General features: G+C 36.4%; 3 protein-coding genes across 4 annotated transcripts in view; 1 reads left to right on the top strand and 2 right to left on the bottom strand.

Annotated features, from left to right (window-relative positions):
* The window catches only part of LOC106870145 (organic cation transporter-like protein), a 62,269-nt gene extending 47,173 nt beyond the window's left edge, over positions 1 to 15,096 (bottom strand). Inside the window, exons 1-2 of one of the 2 annotated variants that reach the window (XM_089348925.1) lie at positions 14,871 to 15,096; positions 5,420 to 5,472 (exon numbers count right to left, since the gene is read on the bottom strand). The gene's annotated coding sequence lies outside the window, so the exon portion shown is untranslated. The remainder of the gene's footprint in view (positions 1 to 5,419; positions 5,473 to 14,870) is intronic. The other variant, XM_014916144.2, reaches the window with a different exon arrangement.
* Positions 12,895 to 14,700, bottom strand: LOC149136519 (zinc finger BED domain-containing protein 4-like). Its single transcript, XM_089348356.1, has one exon. It carries the CDS (start codon positions 14,698 to 14,700, stop codon positions 12,895 to 12,897), a length of 1,806 nt encoding a protein of 601 aa, XP_089204482.1.
* A 4,868-nt stretch (positions 15,097 to 19,964) lies between the features above and the next one.
* Positions 19,965 to 25,448, top strand: part of LOC106870144 (asparagine--tRNA ligase, cytoplasmic) — a 33,316-nt gene continuing 27,832 nt past the window's right edge. The window contains exon 1 of the mRNA XM_089348923.1: positions 19,965 to 20,110. Within this exon, the coding sequence (XP_089205049.1) occupies positions 20,101 to 20,110 (10 nt within the window). The 5' untranslated portion in view covers positions 19,965 to 20,100. The remainder of the gene's footprint in view (positions 20,111 to 25,448) is intronic.

Below are 25,448 nucleotides of genomic sequence, written 5' to 3'. Positions count from 1 at the left end.
ATATATACATCTATATGTATACATATACATCTCTCTCTCTCTCTCTATATATATATATATACATCTATCTATATATATATATATATATATACATGTATATGGATACATTTGTGCAGATATATATATATGCATGTTTGTATGCCTGTATATATGTGAGAGTATAGTTTCACTGTAGTAGTTTCAGTATGAAAATGAAGCCACACATACACACACATGCACACACTACACACATACTTCAAACTGTCAAACACCTTTCTACTGACCATTCCTCTATGCACATGTGAAGAGATGCACAACTGCACAAAAAGACCACTACTCCTGCTACCATGCTACTGAATTCTTCCTACATCAAGTGACACAAAGTTCACTCACACACATATTAACAGACAAATCCATGCACACACACACACACCACACATACACACACATATGCACACACACACACACACACACTTGCGTGCATGCACATACCCACATATACCTCCTTCTCTTACACTCTCCTGTCTTAGAAAGAACTTTTTCCTCACCCATTCCCTTCCAGTCATTTCAAAATGTAACCACATGTGAATTGTTGGCAATTTTCTTCCTTCATCTTCTTTTCTATTGGACTTTCCTCTGTTTCTGAAGAAGTGCATTGCTCAAAACGTTAAACCATCTTTCTTTCCTTCCCTCAGCAGTCTGCTAATACTTCACATGTACCACGTCCTCATGTTGTTGTGTTTTTTTTTTTTGTTTGTTTGTTGTTCTTCTTTTTTGGGATTTACTACATTTATATATATATATATATATATATATATATATATACTCTTTTACTCTTTTACTTGTTTCAGTCATTTGACTGTGGCCATGCTGGAGCACCACCTTTAGTCGAGCAAATCGACCCCAGGACTTATTCTTTGTGAGCCTAGTACTTATTCTATCGTCTCTTTTGCCGAACCGCTAAGTTACGGGGACGTAAACACACCAGAATCGGTTGTCAAGCGATGTTGGGGGGACAAACACAGACACGCAAACACACACACACACATACATATATACACATATATACGACGGACTTCTTTCAGTTTCCGTCTACCAAATCCACTCACAAGGCTTTGGTCGGCCCGAGGCTATAGTAGAAGACACTTGCCCAAGGTGCCACGTAGTGGGACTGAACCCGGAACCATGTGGTTGGTAAGCAAGCTACTTACCACACAGCCACTCCTACGCCTATATATATATAATATCTGGAAAGTTTGCCACAAACAGTTATGCTACACAGAAAATATTGTCAAATGAATAAAGAAATTTGAAATGATTTGAGAAATTGCTTTACCCCTTTCTTTCTGGTTGAAACAATTACATACCAAGAGGAGAAATTCATCTTTTGTCTTGCGGCAAACTTTCCTACGGCCAAAAATCCTGAGGCGAATTTTCCTGTGGCAAACTTTCCTAGAACCATTGTGTGCATGTGTGTATTAAACTCTTCAGAAAGTTGAAATAAGGCATCTTATCCGAGATAGGGAGTTGAGCAGATGCTAAATATTATGTACCTGTCTTTCTGACCTCATATTTCAGCAAGGTCATGAAAGGAATTATCAGTGACAGACTGATTATGTATTCTGAGAAGAAAATTACTTGTTAAGTAAGACTGAACATGGTTTCCATCCAGGTAGAATCTGCTTCATACAACTGCTGCAGCAGTTGATAAACTAATTAAATGTAGTTGTGGTATATGAGGGCTTTCAAAGACAACTAAGATTAAGACATGGATGAATTCAGAAGCTAGGAGACACATGAAAGAAAGAATAAGTATTCAGTTTCTTTTATGATTTGTTCAACTTGCTTACAGAAAGGAATATTAGGGAATTGTAACATTCATTACATTTTCAGTGATATTAGTAGTGTAACTGAATTTATAATCTACAATCTAGTATTGAAACTAACTTGCAAGCTTGAAAGTTTAGCTCCTACTCCATGATACTCCTGTATATTATGCAAGCTTAATTCAACTAGTGAATGTTTCCCTGTCTCTGATAAAAAATTTTTAACTTTCATACATTATTTGAATAGCTGTCACTCATCTTCAGCTAGGTTTATCATTGTTTACAACACTTTAAAACATGGCAATGACATGTCAAAATTGTAACTTTATCATAGTCATAGCAACAGAAAGTCGTTTTTCTTGAATGACTCATATCAGTCATTTTGCTGAGTAATTTTTATTTATTCTAACTTAGGTCTAGTACAATTAACGATAAGATTGCCAATAACTATTATAAAAGAAAACAATTAAAAGAAACCATCATTATTATTATTAACTTTGCCCTTTCATCCTTTCAGGGTTGATAAATTAAGTACCAGTTGCATACTGAGATCGATGTAATCAACTAGTCCTTTCCCCAAAATTTCAGGTCTTGTGCCTATAGTAGAAAGGATTATTATTATTATTATTATTATTATTATTATTATTATTATTATTAAGGCATTGAGCTGGCAGAATTCTTAGCATGCTGGAGGGAATGCTTAGTGGTATTTTGCCTGTTGCTACATTCTGAGTTCAAATTCTGCTGAGGTCAACTTTGCCTTTCGACCTTTCGGGGTAGATAAATTAAGTACCAGTTGAGTACTGGGGTCAATGTAATTGACTTAACCCCTCCCCCAAATTTCAGGCCTTGTGCCTATAGTAGAAAGAATTATTATTTCTATTATTAAGGCGTTGAACTAGCAGAATTGTTAGCACACAGGGAAAAATGATTAGCAACATTTCATCCATCTTTACGTTCTGAGTTCAAATTCCGCTGAGGTCAACTTTGCCTTTCATCTTTTCAGGGTCAATAAATTAAGTACCAGTGAAATACTGAGGTCGATGTAATCGACTAGTCCTCTCCCCACAAAACTTCAGGCCTTGTGCCTTTAGTAGAAAAGATTATTATTATTATTGAAGACATCACACAGCATCCAATATTGTGACGTTGTTGTTGTTGGCACTCCATCGCTTATGACGTCGTGGGTTCCAGTTGATCCGATCAACGGAACAGCCTGCTCGTGAAATTAACATGCAAGTGGTTGAGCACACCACAGACACATGTACTCTTAACGTAGTTCTCGGGGATATTCAGCGTGACACAGTGTGACAAGGCTGACCCTTTGAATTACAGGCACAACAGAAACAGGAAGAAAGAGTGAGAGAAAGTTGTGGCGAAAGAGTACAGCAGGGTTCGCCTCCATCCTCTGCTGGTGTGACATTGTAGATGGCAGATATTGTGTGTGCTGTCTCTCAAGCCACAAGGACCATAGATGGTATTTTATGCAGTATGCGTGTAGTTCCAAATACAGCAAATTTTTGCAATACACCAAAATTGTAGGATATTTCTAAAGTATCCAGATGTTACTTCAGGTTGGGTGGTATTGAACGCCAATGTTCTGATGACAATAGGGACAACCTTTATGTTTGACTCTTGCAGCTGACCTTGGTGGTCTCAGTTTTCAGGTCTCCATTTTTGTTGACCTTTTCTCTTTCTTTCATGATAATATGTTGATCTCCTGGCACTGCCATATCAATTATTAGGCACTCTTGTTTATTCCTCCATTTACCAAATCCACTTACAAAGCTTTGGTCGGCCCAAAGCTATAGCAGAAGACACTTGCTCAAGGTGCCACGCAGTGGGACTGAACCCCAAACCATGTGGTTGGTAAGCAAGCTACTTACCACACAGCTACTCATCATATTTTTTTTACTTGTATCAGTCATTTGACTGCAGCACTGCTGTAAATGTTTATATTAGTCAAAGAAATCAACCCCAGAACTTATTCTTTGTAAATCTAGTACTTACTGTATCAGTCTCTTTTGCTGAACTGCTAAGTTACAGAGACTTAAAAACACCAACATCAGTAGTGAAGCAATGGTGGGGTGACAAACACAGACACAAAGACACACACACACACATATATAAAAACACGACTAGCATCTTTCAGTCTTCATTTATCAAATCCACCCACAAGGCTTTGGTCAGCCCAAGGTTATAGTAGAAAACACTTGCCCAAGGTGCCACATAGTGGGACTGAACCTAGAACCATGTAGTTGGGAAGCTCTTTACCACATAGCCACACCTGTGCCTATATATATATGCTTGTGAATATGTATGTATAGAGATGGTTCTAGATATGGCACTTGCATGAAAGAAGAACATGAGTAGAGATTAAAAATTCACAACAGCCATTTCAACAGCATTTTTTCATTGATGAATAGTTCAATAATCATGATTACATCATGAAAAAATCCACTTTTGTCAGGTGATTTTAAACATAGGTAAGAGAAAAATTCAAATCAACTCACTTTGCCAGGCATTGGCATAACAAGTGAGTATATTTAAAGAACCATTAAAATTTAAAGAAACTGTTAGCAATACATATAGGGCAGATATTGGTGACAATAAATTTTGTAGATCACTATCATAATCATGTATTCTATAAGGCCTAAAGAAGCAATAAAAGAGGACTGAGGAAGAAAAAGTAAAAAAAGGATTATAGATGGGAAAGGGAAGAAATTGGCCTTGTAAAGCAAAAGTTTGAGTTGGTGCCAAAATTCTTGTGACCATTCAAGTTTTTTTTTTGACTTTCAGTCTTGTTTCAGTCATTAGACTGTGGTCATGCTGGGACACTGCCTTGAGGAATTTTAGTACTTATTTTTCTTTTTGAGTCTAGTACTTATTCTATCATTTTTTTTTTTTTTGCCAGACTGCTAAGTTACGGGGATGTAAACACACCAACACTGGCTGTCCAGTGGTGGTGGAGGACAAACACACACGCACACATGTATATATATACAAATACAACAGGCTTCTTTTCAGTTTCCATCAATGAAATCTACTTACAAGGCTTCAGTTAGCCAAGGGTTATAATAGAAATCACTTGCCCAAGGTGCCACACTATGTGACTAAACCCAGAACCATGTGGTTAGGAAGTACCACACAACCACACTTGCAACTGTTTCATTTCTAGAAATATGTCTTTCAAAAAAACAATGGTAGCTACTAACTTTTGAGCCTTCTGTGTATATATTCATTTTTACTTTTTCAAATGATAATTCAGGCATTACAGGCAAATGCATACATGTAGACATTTCTTACTCTGTAATGACACTGAGCACAAGTTGAAATGGCTGTTGTGAATAACTGACTGCAAAGAGAGACCAAAACCTTTCAAAATAGATATGGTGAGAGTTAAAAATTATTTCATTACAATATAAGTTGATTAATAGGCATGCATTCTTAATACTTTAATCAAGCAATTACTGTGTAAAAACTGGAATTAGACCTGCAGCTCCATTCCTGTGTAGTAATATATTCAAGTATTCAATTATGACAAGTAATGAAACTTGAAAGACATATAACACATGTGACAGAGAGAATGCTGTAAGTCAAAATTTCAGACTTACCTGAGATTTTGAATCTATTGCTGTAATAGTGTGGCCTGTAATGGCAGACTGAACTGCAATGATATTTGCATTACTTGAAATTCTTGTTACAGATGTTACATAAACATTTGCATGCTAAGTTGACATAACACTTTGCAATAATAGCTGTGGAGGTGGTGGAATAGTCTGCTGCTGGGGAGGAAGATGGTTTGTTAGAGTAGCTTGTGGTAGAGGTGCATATGGCATACACTCAGGTTACATTGGCATTTCTTAAGCAGGAGGAACTTTTTGAAGCAGGGGTAGGATACCTTGTGGGGGTGGAGGTGAAGAAATACTCTGAAGAGAAGGAGGAGTAGCTGGAGCTATACTCTGTTGACAACTTGTTGGCTGCAACCCAGATGTGGGTGTAAATCAGTAATATTACTCTAACATTATGTGACCTGCCTTGACCAACAGCAGCCCTTTTTCTGGTAGCCATCTTGGACTTCCTCTGTTTCTCCATTTGGTAAGCTAAGCTTGAACAAGACTGGTTTCTGTTAGAAGCTTGTGAAGCTTATGGAGCCAAATCAAACTGTTTTAAACAATAATGCATGTAACTCCTACTAAATGTATTGAGTGCATTTCTCTTTTGTGTGTCAACTCACTCATGTATGTATGTAGTTATAGGAGTGGCTGTGTGGTAAGTAGCTTGCTTACCAACCACATGGTTCCGAGTTCAGTCCCACTGCGTGGCACCTTGGGCAAGTGTCTTCTACTATAGCCTTGGGCCGACCAAAGCCTTGTGAGTTGATTTGGTAGACAGAAACTGAAAGAAGCCCGTCGTATATATGTATATATATATATGTGTGTATGTATGTTTGTGTGTCTGTGTTTGTCCCCCCAACATCGCTTGACAACCGATGCTGGTGTGTTTACGTCCCCGTAACTTAGCGGTTCGGCAAAAGAGACAGATAGAATAAGTACTAGACATCCAAAGAATAAGTCCTGGGGTCGATTTTCTTGACTAACGGTGGTGCTCCAGCATGGCCGCAGTCAAATGACTGACTGAAACAAGTAAAGAGTATGTGTGTGTGAGTTTAGAGGGATATATTATCCGAGTAGATACCATGGTAGCTCTCAGTTATATTCCAGGTCACAACTAACCACATCAACTGGTATTTAATGCCCATGACTACTAACCAATAAACAACTAACTGAATTCAGTTCATGTTGAGCCAAGCTGGTTGAAGCAGTGTGAACAAAGCTGCACAGAGAATTATGCCTGGTTGCATGAGCAACTGCTCATACTGTGCAGTGGAAACACATGTAGGTTAATGTAACCATAAATATATGCTGAATGACATTGCAAAATAAAAGGCAATCAATTTTGAGGATGTACCAATCTCCATATTCTCTATCATTATAATTATTGCAAATATATATATATATATATGTACAGGGTTGGACAAAATAATGGGAACGCCTTAAAATTTCAAACAAATTTATTTTAATATGGGGTAGGACCGCCTTTGGCAGTAATCACAGCTTGAAATCTACAAGGTATGGACTCATACAAAGTTTGAATTGTTTCCAAAAGAATTTTTGTCGATTCTTTAGCTAAAACAGCCTCCGGTTCCTGTAGTGATGATGGTGGGGGATATTGACTCCTTATTTGTTTTTCTAAAATGCACCATAAATGTTCAATAATATTGAGATATGGGGACTGTCATGGCCAGATAAGATGTACAACTTCACTAGAATGTTCCTCGTGCCATTCAGTAACAACTTTAGCTGTGTGAATTGGTACATTATCATCCTGAAAGATTGTGTTTCCATCTGGAAACAGTTCTGCAACCATAGGATGAATTTGCTGAGATAAAATGCTTAAACCGTCTTGACTATTAATTCTGCCATGAAGGGAAACCATTGGGCCAGCGGATTTCCAAAATATAGCTCCCCCCCACCAAGCAGTGGAAGAATGTTATATATATATATATATATATATATATATATATATATATATATATATATACATATATATATATATATAAATAATAATAAAGGAGTTACGACGCAAAAACGTATATATTCAAATGAACATATTTATCTACTTCATATTTATTTTTTTCTGCTATTTTGGTGATGATTTTTTGAATTAGCTTACCAATTATTTTTGTTGGTAGTTAATTTATAATATATTGATATATATATATATATATATATATATATATAAATATATATATATATATATATATATATATATATATATATATATATATAGGTATGTATGTATATGTATATATGTGTATATATGTATGTATATATATATATATGTATATATATATATATATATATATATATATATATATATATATATATATATACGTATGTATATGTATATATGTGTATATATGTATATAATCACCCTATAAACAGCCCAAATAACAGGAACCCACTCACTAATATCACTAACACCAACCACACACCATGCACCACCACAAACTACACCAGCAAAAAGATAATTATGGGTAACCCCAATAGAAACAACACCAAAATGAACTACGCCAAGGCCCATACACAAACCACTAACAACAACTAAAATAACCGCAACACTAATGCCGACAAACTGATATTAAATAAGATTAACAATATTAACAAAACAAATAACACAAAGTACGCAAATAAGTCCCAAAATAACAGCAGCTTCAAAAATAATAGTATAAACCTACACATCGGTATCAATAAAACTAAAGTCACCCAACGAACTAATATGAACCCGATTAATAGCAAAAAACTAGGCCCTTGAACCCACATGATCCCTATGATAATAACACCAATAGGACAGACAAAAGCAACACAAAAGTGAAACATAATCAAGATACATACAAACATAACTTCCCATGAATCATAAACAAGGAGGGAAGCTTCTATACTAGGAAAAAACAACACCAAAAATACACAAAATAGTGAAAATATCTGGCTCATAATCCCCTACACCATACACCTCAAATCAAATATAGTTTGCTCATTAATGAAAATCATACACAAACACCTAAACATTAATAATAAATACACAGAACTATTTAGGAATAAATCAGAATATGCCATAATCTGACTACTAACTTAGCCACAATAATAAGCTTCAATGAATAATAAAAAACTTGACAAATTCTATGAAACTAGAAAGATTGTGAACAATAAAAATAATAAGTAACCAACTAATAGGACTAAGCCCCCCACTAACGCAATGCATCCTGCTAACTTAGGTACAGACCTCAATAATTGCCCTCCACAATACAACACGGACGTAGACACATCTAATTATTTATGTGGCGGTTGTGATAGAACAAAGTGCCATTTCTCAAAGAGATGCAAGGCAAATAACATAGTTTACCAATGTGACATCCGCACAAATAACCAGACAAAATCATACATAGGTGCCACTAAGAACCAAATGATTCTCAGATATAATGCACACCAATCGAGCTTCATAAATAGGAATAAGACTAACTCAACAGGGCTAAGTACATACATTTGGGAACTTAAGGATAAAAAAATAGATTTTAGCTTAAACTGGCGTATACTCACAAAAACAACCTCCTACAACACCGCAAATAAAAGCTGCGATCTCTGCCAATCAGAACACCTACCTATACTTATGGCTAAACAACCCCTTCTGAATAGAAAATTTGAGAGCAACTTTTTTTTGTCTTCACATGGGCCTTTATGTATTTTCAAAATACTGGCAGAATAGCCTCTCTTGTCTTCATGCAGGCCTCTATACCTTTCATAATCCCAAACTTGAATACTCATCTATATAAGTCTAATTAACTGAGAAACACCTTAAACACTTACACACAAATAGTCACCCCGCAAACCCACTCGCCCTGCCACATTCCATAATAATACACTATGCACATACATAGTGCCCTTCTAGCATTAAGAACTTCCTAAACTCTAGCAATAAGATAATTATTAGCCATGTTACAGTTTTAAACCACCCAAAATTTGGTACGAGTTAGCTCCCTTTACACACTGTTAGAGTTACCCCCCTTAACCTACACCACCGGTGATAACTAATAGCAGAATATAAACAAATTGAATACACATGTTCAAAAAAAAATGTGCTCAATTAAACTACGAGCCCTGCACCTAAATAATACTCACCCCGCCCTAATTACCCAACTAAACTAACCAGTCTGCCACAATCAAACCTCTACCCAGTAAATTTACCAGTGCAAGAACAACATTTAATGGAATACTTACTACCTTTGATTATATTACCATCACATATATATCAATTATTTTCGCATCCTAACCCTTGCATCTGTCTATATTTGCATTCTGAAGAGATCTACTTAAACCAGTAAATTGAAACGATCGTAAACTTTTCTCTCAAGGCACTTACACTCTGTCGAGTATGCACACTTACATTACACATCCATTGGAGAATACTGGCTTCGTTTCTTGCAAGCTTACGCATGTCCTCAGCAGTCACTGCCCATGTTTCACTGCCATGTAGCATGGCTGTTCGTACACATGCGTCATACAGTCTGCCTTTTACTCTGAGTGAGAGGCCCTTTGTCACCAACAGAGGTAAGAGCTCTCTAAACTTTGCCTAGGCTATTCTTATTCTAGCAGCTACACTTTCAGTGCACCCTTCCCCGCTATAAACTTGGTCATCTAGGAAGCGGAAGCTATCCACTACTTCTAGTTTTTCATCCTGAAGTGTGGTAAAGGTTGTTTTCTGCACATTCTCACTGTTTATTGCTCCTGAGCGTCTACCACATACAAAAACTATCTTGCTAGTTAGCCATGCATATATATATATATGTATATGTATATGTATATATATATATATATATATATATATATATATATATATATATATACGCATATATATATAGACACACACACACACATATATATATATATATATATATATATATATATATATATATATATATAAATTCATTAATTAGAAATATTCAATAGGAATATGATATGCTGAATTTATATTGAGTGATCATATATATTATAGTATCAATAATATTAAAATTTTTTTTTATAAATTTCAAAATATTAATACAGTTGATACGAGCTATTATATATATTTATAAAAAACATATGTAGATATGTTGGAGTTAGGAAATCAATATTCAAAGCTTTCAAAAGGATATATGTTTTTTTATCACATGTGATATAAAAAATATATATCCTTTTGAAAGCTTCGAATATTGATTTCCTAACTCCAACATATCTACATATGTTTCTTTATAAATATATATATATAGGCATATATATATATATAACATTGGTAAGAAAGTTCTTGGACAAGTCATTGTTGCAAGTCATTGAAGCCGATCCAATGCAAACTGCACATCAACTTGCGGTACAGTTTCGCGTCTGCCATGTCACAATCATCAACTACCTGCATTGTCTCGGCAAGGTCATCAAGCTTGGAAAATGGGTGCCGCATGAAGTGACTAAAGCGAAGAAACGAGCATGTGTCACTGTATGTCAAAGTCTACTCTGGCGAAGCCGAAGATTCGATTGGTTGGAGTCAGTAATCACTATGGATGAAAAGAGGGTACTGTTGAGGTGCTGATGATCCTGGTGTAGCAAAGGTCAACAGCCAAAACCTTCAGCAAAAGGACCGCTCGTGCAAAAGAAGATTATGACCTCAGTTTGGTGGGATTGCCATGGGGTGATCATGTTGGATCCTCTCCCACACAATACCACTGTTGACAAGGATGTCTACTGCGAACAAATCGACCATCTAAAGATTGTGCTGGCCAAAAAACTCTCAAATTTGAAGAAGATAATTTACCACCAAGACAATGCGCCAGCACATCGTGCAAAGAAGACATCAGAGAAGCGGAAGAAGGTGGACTGGGAGATTATGATGCACGCGCCCTATTCTCCTGAGCTTGCCCTTTCTAACTACCACTTATTTTCTGCCTTGCAGCATGCGATTGGCAATGCAGAGTTCAAAAACGAAGACATGAAATCGTTCCTTTACAACTTTATTGATTCAAAGCCACGCAATTTCTGGATGTAAGGATTCAAAACTTTGCCTGAAAAATGGCAAAAGGTGATCGATAACGAGCGTCATTACCTTTTAAATTGATTGTTCTTTGTTGTTTTTTTAATTGTTAATAAAGTGATATGTTAAAAGTGTCCAAGAACTTTCTTAACAAATTCATATATATATATGTGTGTGTGTGTGTAGAATGTTAGGTGTGATGTACAGAATTAAATATTGAAAAAAAATCGTCAGAATTTTGGAAAAAAACTTCTTTCATTTATTTCATACTTTCATTTCCATATTAACGGTTTCATTCGTCCTTTGAACTTGTCAAATATAATTCTGTGAAAATACAGAAATCTTGCTTATTTATATAAAATGTGTTTTGGGGGATTTTGTTTATAAGAGAACATTGTCTTTGTTTTGTTTTTTGGGGTGAGGCTTTGGAGACAATGGAAGATGGATAAGCAGATAGACAGACAGACAGATAGACAGATAGATTGATAGTCAGACAGATAGAAAGATGGGTAGGGTAAAAGAGAGAGAGAAGGGCTATTCATTTTCCTACCCACATGATGAATACCACATATTCCCCTCCATTTTCTTATTGTTTTATATATATATATATATATATATATATATATATATATATATATACATATGCATACATATTTATATATATGTATGCACACACACATATATATATATATATATATATACGGCCATTTCAAGTGACTCCATTTAATTGAACAATGCAATCATTACATCAATTTAAATGCAGAGCAATCCTCAGCTGCATAAATACATAGAATTAAATTAAGTTAAAACAGATGGACACAGTATAATTTTACCTAAAGCCTCCAAGAAGGTAAGGAGATAGACAAAGATCAAGCTGTCTTGACTTCAGCTTAGAAGCTTCTAACATAAACAGGCATTTGCTACAAGTTTTTATAGATTCCTTTACATATTTTCATTTGCACCAATTGTTTTCTCATTTCTAAATAAAGCATTCATTGGTAATTTTACTTGTTTAATGCTGTTTGTTTCATTTCTTCACAAGAAGAAATACTGAATTTGTGTTCTAAATATTCTCCTCTCTAATTTTCAATTAATGTCTTCAAAAGCATTTTAAAACAAATTTTAATAAGACCACTTATTTAACAGAAAACTACACAGTTTTCATGTTATTTTCTTTCTTCGTTTAATGTCTATAGTTGATATTGTAATTGGTTAGCCCAAGTCAGCTTTGACTGAGCAGATCTATGATCAAAATGGATTTTTTAAAAATTATTTTATTTTAGACATTTCCTATATTTATATTATTCAATGTGTCCTTTTTAAAACTGTAGAGATGTGGTTTGTGAATGTTGCTTTCTAGTTGGTTGAGAAACCACATAATTCTGTTTAACAAATATAGAAGTTTTTAAAATATGAATCATGCAAGAAATGCTCTGTTAAAACAATTCTTTTATACATGTATTATATACATTTAGATGTTGAAATTAGAATGAACCAATAAGATATTCTCAAAATTTTCTGGCAGCAAATTGTTTCTTTGAGGACTTAAAATGGTTTCAAAAATAGAAAATAAATGTTTCATGCTAATTTGTGTCATTGGAACAGCATGAACAATTATAGCCAATTTATATACATCTTCAAATTTTATCTTCATCATATTCCACCAAGAAATTAAACAACTGTCTGCTGGAATTCTTTCAATATTTACAAAGTCCTTCAAGGACAATGTGATAGATTTTCTTGGAGTACTTGAATTTTTTTTGTTTTGTGCAGCCAATCTAAGCATGATTTCCAACTCATCTGATGTAGTAGGGACCATCTGCTCTGAAATGACATGAAATTCAGGTTTGGGATACATTGTGCATAGTGTGCCATTAAGTCTTATCAAATGACTAATAGCTTGTTCTTCTTCTGCTTCAGATAACATAACACTAAACCTAGGATCAAGATATAATGATGCTAATACTACTCCATTTTTAAGTAGTTCATTTTCTTTTACATTCATTGCAGCAGTGATATTGTGAGCTAGTAGACAATTAATTTTAGATATTTCACTTTTGCAAACAAACCACACCTTATAGAAATCTCCTGGAGTTAAATTTTCTTCTTGTAATTGCACTATAGCTTTTTTAGCAGGTTCCAGTACATGTACAATTTCTTGTAATTCCTCCCAGTATTTAAGAGAAAGTTTCACATCTACTCCAATTATTTCAACAAACTCTTCAATAAATGGTCGGAGTACCATTAAGCGATAGATCATTTCATATGTTGAGCACCATTGTGTCACAACATCAACAATAGGCATATGACATTTCCGAGTTTTTAAAATATTCATTATAGCCGGGTTCTGCAGTCTTTTAGAAAGTTTTCTAGCATGAGATATAGTGTTTGTATACAATTCCCTGTTTAAAGCATCTTTTACTACATGTAGCAAGGCATGAGCAGCACATTTGACAAGGAAACAATTCCCTATTTTTATATCTTCCACACCACATACATTACTATCTTCACTAATAGTCTGAGCCCTGCCATCATTTCTAGCATTATCAATAATGATTGAATACACTTGATTTATACTCAAGTTGTATTTTGATAGCACATTTGTAACTATTTCTTTGATATTTTCTCCTGAATAAGTTGAAGAAAAGTTTGTCACAGATAATGTTCTGATTTGAAGAGAGGTTCTAGTAATAAAATGGGCATTGATAGCTAGCAGAGATTTATCTAAGTGAGAGGCAATATCAATTTTAAGGGAAAACATTCTGTTTTGCAGCTCTCCACTTATTTGATGTACAATTTCTGCAGCTCTCTCATCAACTAAAGTTGAAATTTTCTTTCTATCCATTGTTGTATTAAGAGCTTTTTTAATTGGATCCAATATTTTACATAAACCACTATCTTCTATTGCAGGAAAAGGTATCCCATTCAAAGTTACCATCTCAATCACAGCTTTATTAAATGTTCTTATGTTCATTGGAATATTAATTGTTGGACAAAATATATCCTGAACAGTACTCTTTGCGAACTTGCCATCAATGTGGTTTGGAGCTTTTTCATCAGGTAACCGAGATCGTTTATCCGTCGATGCATGACGTCTTCTAATCAGGATTTCAAACTCAGTTTTGTGGTATCTCTCCAGATGTTTCATTAGATTAGTAGCGCAGGGATGTCTCAGAACCATAGGACAACCCATAACATTACAAGATGCTGTTGCTTGTTTCTGAGTACCGACTATTGTAAAATATGTATATACTTCATTAGTTTTGGCGCGGCCCATTTTTAAAAAGTAAAAAAAAATGTTATAAATGTTTAGCAGACAATATATGCAATGGAAATCTTCATTTCAATAGCCTATGTAAGAAATTAGAAATACAAACTAAGGGGCACGAAAATAATTATAGGGAAAATTTACTTCGAAGTAAACAGATTGTAAATACCGTTACTTACTGATTTCTTCAATTAGGGAATATAGTTTATTAGCCTCGTAATTACATGAAGACAAAGAATACTGCTACATTCCACGTTTTTAAAACAGCTTAGTGAATTGGAATTTAAAATAATATTTAGAATATTCATAACCCGAAGCCGAGAAGGAAAAAAATAGAAACTGAAATTCTAACTGGAATCGAAATTCAATCGAAGTCTTTTATTAATGCTTTATATCAATTCAAATAAAATCTCAGTTTGTTAGAGTTTCGATTCGGTTTCTAATTTTAATTTCAGCTTTTTAAAAATCGTTTCGCTTCGATTTCTACCTCTGTATCTCTTATTCAATTGAATGGAAACACCGGTTGTTTATAATTTCAAAATGAATAACAAAACCTGGAAAGGGAAAACCTTTGAACTGAATTTCCTTATCTTAAAATATCTACTATAATTTATAAATTATATAGGGTTACGGTATATAATTATAAACCATAAACTAATGTACTAGTTCCACGAGTTTATACGACTGGTTAGAAGAAGCAGCCAAATCATACCTCAACATCTAAAATACGAGAAAATAGTGTATGTATAAAAAAAATTGCGAAAGGAAAATTTTTTGTAAAAGAAAAGGTGTGTTTCTCAATTTGTATTTCTGTTTGAGAATATGTACAATCTTCATTAGAATCATTATCAACATTTTAAGATCGATCTAACGAAGGAAATACGTTGCTGCTCGACCAGCTGGCAATCGCTTCCGGTAAGACTTCCGCCCCCTCCCCACACCCCTTTTTCTTTTTTTTCTTTCATTTTTTTCTACCCCACCCCATTTTCCGCTACAGAGAATATGTTTCGGACGCCAAGAATAAAAGATGTTTTATGTGATACATTCTACCAGTATACGAAGTTTGAAAGTGTTTAGTTACAAAAAATTAATTTCTCGATCTGCCGGTCAAAAGGAAAAGATCCGTAAAATTTAACAAAATCTATTTGCAGTGACAATGGCAGCTGCGGAAGCCTACAACGTCATGCGACGAACGACGAAGAGAGAGGAGAGAAAAACTGCCGTGGGAGGCAGCGAGCGTTTATAGGCCGGTTGTTTCAAGTGCCAGAGATCGCACATGGCAAGGGACTGCGCGGAGACAAAACCCAAACCCATTTGCTATTGGTGCAGGTAGGTAGTGCATATCACTCGAAACTGCAATCAGGGAAAAGGCCACGGAGAAATTGCTGTCCTTCACACCCCTCCCCCCGCGAACAAGTCGAGGCTCTCGTGCAGTCGCTGCCCATAATTGAAGTCCTGGTTAGAGGAAAAGCGTTCAAAGCCCTCGTGGATACGGGCTGTACAACGTCTCTCGTGACCCCAAGGATGACAAAAATGTGGACGGGAACGAGTAGTGTTAGGGCGATTGACGGCAGCGAAATTGGATGTAAGGGTAGCACTGAAATGGAGATGACGGTGTGGAGCACAACACTGAGGATGCGGGTAATTGTGATCGACCTTGTGGTAGACGGAATTGATGTGGTGATCAGCATGGACGCGATCAACCGCCTATGAGGTGTCAGTGTCAGTGGAGACATGGCTTCATTTGGTGGTGCAGGGCAATCATGCGCTGTGAGTCTACAACAAGAAAGGGGGAAGAGCGCCTCCACCGCCCGGGGTAGGCTTTGTACTGCCCCCACCATTGAAGATAAAGATTTTCAGGCCGTGTTCGACGGTCAACGGTGGAGGTGGAGTGACGCTGGAAAGGGGTGGGGCCCAAAGCTGAAGAACAAGCTAAGCTGTTCTCAACATACCCTGAAAAGAGATGTCAGGAGTGAGTTTGAAGGAGAGGTAGAGAGATGGATCGAGGAGAGTATTCTAATCCTATGGACGGAGGAAGTGAAGAACGGAGTGCTGCTACTAAGAGCAGTCGCGCAGCCAACGGAGTGCAAGGTCAGGCCGGTACTGAACTTTCGAGAGCTGAATGAGCATGTATCGTGCAACACAGGCGGCAAGGTGACTGGTGTCTGCAGAGAGACGTTGCGAGAATGTAGACGGATGACGAGGGCAGCATCAATTGTCGACTTGAAGTCGGCATTTCTGCAGATCGACGTGAACAAGAAATTGTGGAAGTATCGGCTGGTGAGATACAAAGGCCAGACATACTGTTCGTCTAGGCTGGGTTTCAGGCTGAATTCTGTACCAAAGATCATGGCAACAGTGCTCAAATCTATCCTGGGAAATTTGGACAAGGTAAAAAAAAGCCACCAATTCCTGGACTACATCCTCGTAGACTAGATTGTAGTGTCTGTCGCAGAGGTTATAGGTCACTTAAAAAAGTTCGGGCTGATTGCGAAATTACCGGAGCCACAGCATCTAGGGAAAGTGTCTTCTACTATAGCTCTAAGCCAACCAAAGCATTGGGAGTAAATATGATACAGAAACTAAAAAGGAACCCTTTGTGTGTGTGCGCGCGCGCATACACACACACACACACATATATATATATAAGCAATGTTAATTCTCTAAATGAAGTATTAACAGTAACTGCACGATAAAGTGAAGTGTATTGCCACTTAAGTGTGGCTGACCCCTAGGGGTGGGTGTTACTGTTGCTTTAGCCCCAGGAGGACATCTCCTCCAGCTGGCTTATCGACACACTACTGTGTCCTGTTTGTTTTGCCAAGGGAAGTTACCCCTCTCATCTTGATCGTATATATATATATATATATATATTTCCATCTACCTTTAATTTTTACTAGTTCCAGTCTTTCGACTGCGGCTATGCTGGGATACTACCTTGAAGGGTTTTAGTAGAACAAAGTGACCCCTTCTTTCTTTTCTTTCTTAAAGTCTGGAACTTTTTCTACTGTACTCTTATTGCTAAACCGCTAGGTACGGGTACATAAACAAACCAATATTGATTGTCAAGTAATTTGGGGACAGACAGAATCATACGCGCGCGCGAACTTTAGGTTAGTTAAAATATGTTTGTGACTTCCAAAGACAAATTCACTGCAGTTACCACGTAGAAAAAAATTCTCTCTTATGGTAAATGATGTAAAAACATCTTATCTGCCCAGCGTTGCCCTTACAGGATTCCCGAACGCAACGTTTCTAGCTATTCAACCATTATCAAATGGGAAATACAATAAAAAAAAGTACGTCTGGGTGGATTTAAAGCCTAAGCTTTAACTAAACATTGACTGAGTTGGGCTGTTGGACCGCGAGGCCGGAAGAAATTCAGCAGTACCAGCGCCAGGCAATGTTTAGGCATAATGAACTTGAGGTTAGTTGAAATATGTTTGTGGCATCTTTCAACTTCCAAAGGCAAATTCACTGCAGTTACCACGAAGAAAAATTCTCTCTTAAGTGTTTTTGGTAGAGATGGACTATATGTAATCTGAACCTTTCCCCCCCTTATTTACGGTCAGGGTTTGAGTTAGGGTTAGGTTTACCCCGTGGATCTATATAAAAACCGGGGGGGGGGGATCGAAATTTTGAAATTGAGATTTAAAAAATCTTTTTTTCAGAATCGGATTCGCCATAGTCTGAAACATAGGATTCCGTAAAAAAAAAAAAAATTTAAAAGGAGGGGGGGGGTATACCCAGATTACATATACTCCATCTCCACCGTGTTTTTTACACCCGTCCAACATCAACTTTTTTTAACGCATTCATTTGTGCTTCTGTGGATACCTGCTGCTCGGTAACCAGCAGACACGAGGGAGGCCTCAGCATGCTAGAAATAACAGCCATATTTTCCAAATCACATTTCAAACTTCTCATAAAACGAAAGAAAACCTTGAACAATATTAGTCCAAGATGTCAAAATACAAATCCTTCAGTTGTTGAAAAGTTAGGAATCCAAAGAAAATTTTAAAAGTTTGGGTTACGTATTCGATACGTTCAACAAAATATTTTATGAATAAAGGGTATCTATTTATCTATCTCCTTTATATAACTAAATAAATAAGTAAATTATCAATCTCTCTACCTATCGTTATTCTTATGTCTATCTACTTGATTGTCAATCCAAGTTAATAATTAATTAAACTATCTATTTACAGATATCAAACTAGTATAAATAAAACTATAGGCGGAGTTCTAATTTAAACACCCAATATAACCCATCATCTTTTTGTATTTTTTGGAACTTTCAAAAAATTCTTGCGGATTTGAGTTCTACACACAGCGATTCAAACGATTATGGAAAGAGTGATTTTTTGTGTGTAATTTAAAGGCGATTTAACTGATATTTTACCATATTTCACGACTACTTGATACTTTCCTCGTTTCATTGTCACTCGGACATGTATTGATGTTTTACAATATTTTTCTCCACATAAACACATTTAATGGAATGATGATGCACCCATGGATAGTCCATCGCTAGGATTTAAGCAAAAAAATTCAGACTGTATTTTAAACTCTGATTTTAAAAAAATTCGAAAAAGAATGGAAGTTTTAGGATTTGGTGGGGGAAGGGTTTTAAAAATTAAAAAGAAAAATTCTCTTCTTAATTGTATGAATTCCCGCAAAAAGTATGAAAGGCAAAGTCGACCTTCGTGGAATTTGAACTCAGAACATTTCGCCTGGCATGTTAACGTTTCTGCCAGTTCGTATCCTTATTGTCCGAGAAAATATTGTTTCTACTTTGTCCTGAAACCAGCACACAGACGCATCTTATACCTTTTCTACTTGTTTCAGTCAGACCGTGGCCATGCTGGGGCACTGCCTCAAAGAATTTTAGTTGAGCAAACCACTCCCTGTACTTATTATTAAACTTTTCTGAAAATCCCCAAAGGTAAAAAAAAAAAAAGGTATATGGGATGCTTAAATCAGAATTCCCCCAAGGAATCTACTCAAACATAAACTTATGCAGCCATCATTGGCGACCCATGGATCTTTCAATCCATCTTAGTAAATGCTGATTTCAAATTTTTGGCTCCATCGAATCCAGGACTCAACTGGTACATATTTCATTGACCTTGAAAGGATGACTTCGGCGGAATTTGAACTCAGAATGTAAAGACGGACAAAATTCTGCTAGCTCACCGCCGCTTTCTTTGTAATTATTACATATCTGTCGGACTACTATTTATAGTGTTCACAATAAAACGGTCACCGTGCTTGTGTATATTTCCTGTTAAGTGAAATCCGGTTGCTTGTTGCATCATCCTTTTAGTATAAAAGTGTATTTCTTGCACTTTCCGTTTCATAAATCTTTTCCTTTCTTCGGTTGACTGGTCACGGAAATCGGTGCTCAAGATGTCCAGCGGTGAGAAATGCCATTATTTTAAATTTTTATTCTGTAATTGACGTGTAATAACTAATATGAACGAAACTTGCCAACGTGACTGCATACCGGTAATTCTCAGTATGACGGAATTAGAGCGAGCTTTCGATTACTGAGACTGTTGTGAAAGAAAACTGTTTTGAAAGCTAAAAATATCCGAAAGCATTAATAATAATAATTATTATTTGTAATTCTTTCTAATTTTGGCACAAGACCAGCAATTTTAAGGAAAGGGGTTAGTCGATTACCCAAGCGGTACTTATTTGACCGACCCCGAAAGGATGATAAACAAAGTCGATCTCGGTACTACTAAAGCAGCGCGGACCCGAACGCGCAGTCGCGCGTCCGTGCTACCTCGTCTTGAGTGCTCGATCCTAACCCTAACCCTATCCCTAACCCTAACCCTGTCCCTAACCCTATCCCTAACCCGCGTGTGCAAATGAATACGTGTTTAGGGTTAGGGTTAGGATCGACCACTCACGACTAGCTAGCGCGAACGCGCGACTGCGCGTTCGGATCCGCGCTGCTTTAGTAGTACCGTCGATCTCGGCGTAATCTGAAATCCCAGCATAATAATAATAATAATAACGAACGCCCTAATGATGATGAAAGAAGGAAATAACTGGGTCTTGAAACAGCTAAACAAAGCTCGTGTATCTTGTTTGGTATCTCAGTGCTTCTAGTTCAAATCTAGCTAGCCTTACTTTTACATTTATTTCCGTGAAACTCCGTAAAAATACCTACATTATCCCAAAGTAAGGTGATCCTTGATTATGGCTGTCTACTTTTACTCTTTCGAACTGCGAATATCTGCGCAATGCTTTTATGTTTCTTCATCATCATCGTTTAACGTCCGCTTTCCATGCTAGCATGGGTTAGGCGATTTGACTGAGGACTGGTGCAACCGGATGGCTACAACCTGATTTGGCAGAGTTTCTACAGCTGGATGCCCTTCCTAACGCCAACCACTCCGAGAGTGTAGTAGGTGCTTTTACGTGTCACCGGCACGAAGGCCAGTCAGGCGGTACTGGCAACGGCCACGCTCAAAATGGTGTATTTTATGTGCCACCCGCACAAGAGCCAGTCCAGGGGCACTGGCAACGATCTCGCTTTTATTCGAAGAAAAATAAAATACAAAAATAAATATTTACTTTCTTAGTCCCAGATCGCCAAACAAAACGACAAAATGATTAGCGCTGTTTGACGAAGTCAAAGTAGGTGTTTGACCCGAGCAAAAAATAAAAAGTGCAATAGGTGTAAAATAACATGTAATAAATGAATATGAAAAAAAAAAGTGCGCCGGCGAACGAGGGGCAGGGGAGAGGACTCGGAAAATTCTCATGCTTTGAGTACTGTCACCACTTTCCCATTGGTCGGCGAAATTTTTTTCTTCATATTCGTTTACTACACGTTATTTTACACCTAGTACACTATTTTTTCAATTTTTGTGGCAGTGGGTGGGGTTCGGACTCCAATAATTCACATGTTTTTTTTGTTTTGTTTTTTTTGCTCCGGTCAAACACAGGAGTTTGACTGTAAATCGCTATATTCAAGGATCACCTTAATATTCTAATGTACTTTTCCCTGATTTCCTGTCTTTTCAAATCAGTAACTCAGTAGATGTCCAGTTCAGTTTCAAGTCTCGCAGATATTGACTTTGGTGCACCGATTATGTATATATACATATATACATTTGTGTTGGATAAAAGAAAATTGTATCTCATTCTTGTTCATGTGAACTCGGATTACGTTTACAGTTACTTATTTGTGGGGGGTGGGAATCTTGTTTCTTTGTACAATGAAATAGAACTACATCAGCAAAATCTTATACTAGTTACTTCATAGTGCAATCTACGTATTTTTATTCCGCTATAGGCATAGGAGTGGCTGTGTGGTAAGTAACTTGCTTACCAACCACATGGTTCCAGGTCCAGTCCCACTGCGTGGCACCTTTGGCAAGTGTCTTCTACTATAGCCTCAGGCCGACCAAAGCCTTGTGAGTTGATTTGGTAGACGGAAACTGAAAGAAGCCCGTCGTGTATATGTATATATATATATATATATATGTGTGTGTGTGTGTGTGTGTGTCTGTTTGTCCCCCAACATTGCTTGACAACCGATGCTGGTGTGTTTACATAACCTGTAACTTAGCGGTTTGGCAAAAGAGCCAATAGAATAAGTACTAGGCTTACAAATAATAAGTCCTGGGGTTGATTTCTTCGACTAAATGCGGTGCTCCAGCATGGCCACAGTCAAATGACTGAAACGAGTAAAAGAGTATTTCTGCAATATATAGTTAAGTACCATTTATATTAACCATTTTCACTTCATATATACTTTTATTTTCACGATCATATTGTAGTATTAATCAGACACCTGGTTTTACGCAAAGAATTTGGTGAGGCATACCTGCTTAGATGATTTGTTAAAGCATATTTGTATCAGGGAGTAGTCAGTGTAGAATTGGCATAACTTCAAGTTAAATGTGTTGAAGTAATAGAGGATTCAAGGATCAGAGAGTATATAGTTGGATAGTTGAACTATGTTGTCTTGATTAGGCAATGATCAGTCTATTTGGCAGGACCAAAGCCAGTGGTGGTTAGGTGAAGGCTAGGTCTGAAGGAAAAAAAGGAGATTTGTTCACTAGAAAGTTATTTTATTGTCTCCTAGTGTAGACAGTTCAGAATAGTTCAAGGTAGTAGTGCTTAAATGTTTCTATCTCATCTTCCTGGTTGTTATAGATTTAATACACACACACACACACACACACACACACACACACACACACACACACACACACACACGTGTGTGTGTATATATATATGAATTCTCTGAGCAACTTTATGTATAAGTTAGGTATGATTCATTGTGTTTCTTATCTATATATATAAAAATGAGAATGTGTGTCTGTCTGTCTGTCTGTGTGAATCCCTAAAACTCGAGAACTATGCAACCAATTTCATTCAAATTTTACACATGCCTTACTTAGGGTTCCAGTTGTGTTTTAGTCAAAAAAAAATTATTAACTTCTTGCAGAGTTCGAGCACACGGCAACATAATATCTCCTCCACTATTTAAGTATTACGTGTCAAAAGTGAAACAAAAACACTCATGTCAAATACTTTCACTTTAAAAATGAAACTATTCCACTAACTGAAACAATCACATTTCGATACCGTAGTGACAGATACTTTCACAGAGACAGAAAGAGAGAGAGAGAGAGATGTATATGTATACATATACATGTATATGTACACCATTTCGATACTGTAATGACAGATACTTTCAGAGAGAAAGAGAGAGAGAGATAGAGAGATATATATGTATACATATAGATGTACACGTATATGTATATATATATATAGATCTATACATACATGTATATGTATACATATGTGTAGATGTATATATATATATATATATATATATAGATGTACATGTAATATGTACACATATATACATATATACATGCATACAGATATCTATACATATATACACCCATCACACACACATACACATGCACACAAACACACATTAGTCATTTGTTTTCTTATCCAAAACTACGTCAAAAGTACGGAATGGATCTTTATGAAATTTGGAAATTATATTCTTTGCATAACGGCCATAACTCCCATGAAAATTCATATATTTTTGATGTTGATGAAATTTTAACCCGAACATAACAGATGAGCATTATTTAGAAAATGATGTCACATGTTATCGAGGCTACCATTCTTTCTGGATGTGCAAAAGGGGATGATGTCTTTATTCCAAGAATTCCTCTTACTCCATCAGGAGCAGACATTCCTTTTACATTCAGAAGACTACAATTGCCCCTTCGTGTGACTTTTGCCATGTCCATAAACAAATATCAGGGTCAAACACTGTCTGTAGCTGGTCTTCTCTTGGAAGAGCCCTGCTTCTCACAAGGACAACTGTATGTTGGCTGCTCAAGAGTGGGCAGCAACAAAAAACCTATTTGTATATGCTCCACAAGGGAAAACAAGGAACATAGTTTACAATGAGGTGTTATAATCACAACAGCAAGAAAGTATGTACATGATCACCTTCTTTTACGAAACTTCATTGACTTTCATATATTTATATTGATATACATATATATACGTGTGTTTGGGTGTGTGTGTGTGTATATATACATCTCTATATATAAAGATGATGCGTAGTCTAGACGGCGTTTTTAGATTTCATTATTCTCTTTAACCCTGGCAACGCCGGGTATTTCTGCTAGTATGTAAATATTTTAGCTTTCATTTTGTACAAGTTTTATATGGTTATAGATTTTCATTTGTATTGAAGGTGAAAGCCTGATAAAATATCTAGCTGTATGTCATTACCCTTCCTGCTTTCTCTCATTGCACATGTACCACTTCAGTTTAGGTGCATAATTCAATTATACCTGTTATTAGGTCAGCCTTAAGTGAGCAGACCTATTAACAAAATCACATAAGCCATGATTATTCCGTTTTTGTTTAAGATGTAATGTATCTAGAACTATATTATACTGGATACATGTGTCACCTTCTCTTTAGAAAACAGTGGGATGTGATTTGAGGAATATCTGGCTTCTGTTTCTAGCAAGTAAACTGACTACATACAGGTGACTTTTCACAGCACCTTTTGAATAACCAAAACAGAAATTTTATGTAGTTGTTCATTAGCTCCAGATCAGTCTTGAGTAGAATTATAATCAAAATCTTTCCAGGCATGACCGTCTTGCCTTTTCTTGCAAGTTCAAATATTTAATACCATATGGTCAAATTGAAGTCATTCCTATTAACTGTTTTAAGATGGTAGACTGTTTTTTAAAGAAAATTAACTGCCACTGCTAGTAGGTCAAGTGACCATGTGAACACACCCAATGGGTGATTAGATTCATCATCATCATCATCATTGTTTAATGTCCGCTTTCCATGCTAGCATGGGTTGGACGATTTGACTGAGGACTGGTGAAACCGGATGGCAACACCAGGCTCCAATCTAAATTTGGCAGAGTTTCTACAGCTGGATGCCCTTCCTAACGCCAACCGCTCAGAGAGTGTAGATTAGATAAGATTTTTATCTCTTGTATGATGACATACGTGACTGCCATTATGAAATACATTACAAAATCAGAGAACTATTTATAACTAGCGGAGGTACCTGTCTCCCCAAAAAAGTACACTTATGTGTTGTTCTAATGTGACTAGAACTTCTTCTATTTTTGTAAGGCAGTTTTCAAACTGGCCTGCCCACTTTCTACTGACCATTGTCCACAACCACTCCCAAATTATTCCTGCTACTAATTCCTTCCACAACATTA

Source organism: Octopus bimaculoides, chromosome 3 (genome assembly GCF_046866305.1).
Source record: "Octopus bimaculoides isolate indiv1 chromosome 3, ASM4686630v1, whole genome shotgun sequence".
Taxonomy (NCBI): domain Eukaryota; kingdom Metazoa; phylum Mollusca; class Cephalopoda; order Octopoda; family Octopodidae; genus Octopus; species Octopus bimaculoides.
Note: the sequence above shows the minus strand (reverse complement) of the source record. Positions and strands in the feature narration are given on the sequence as shown.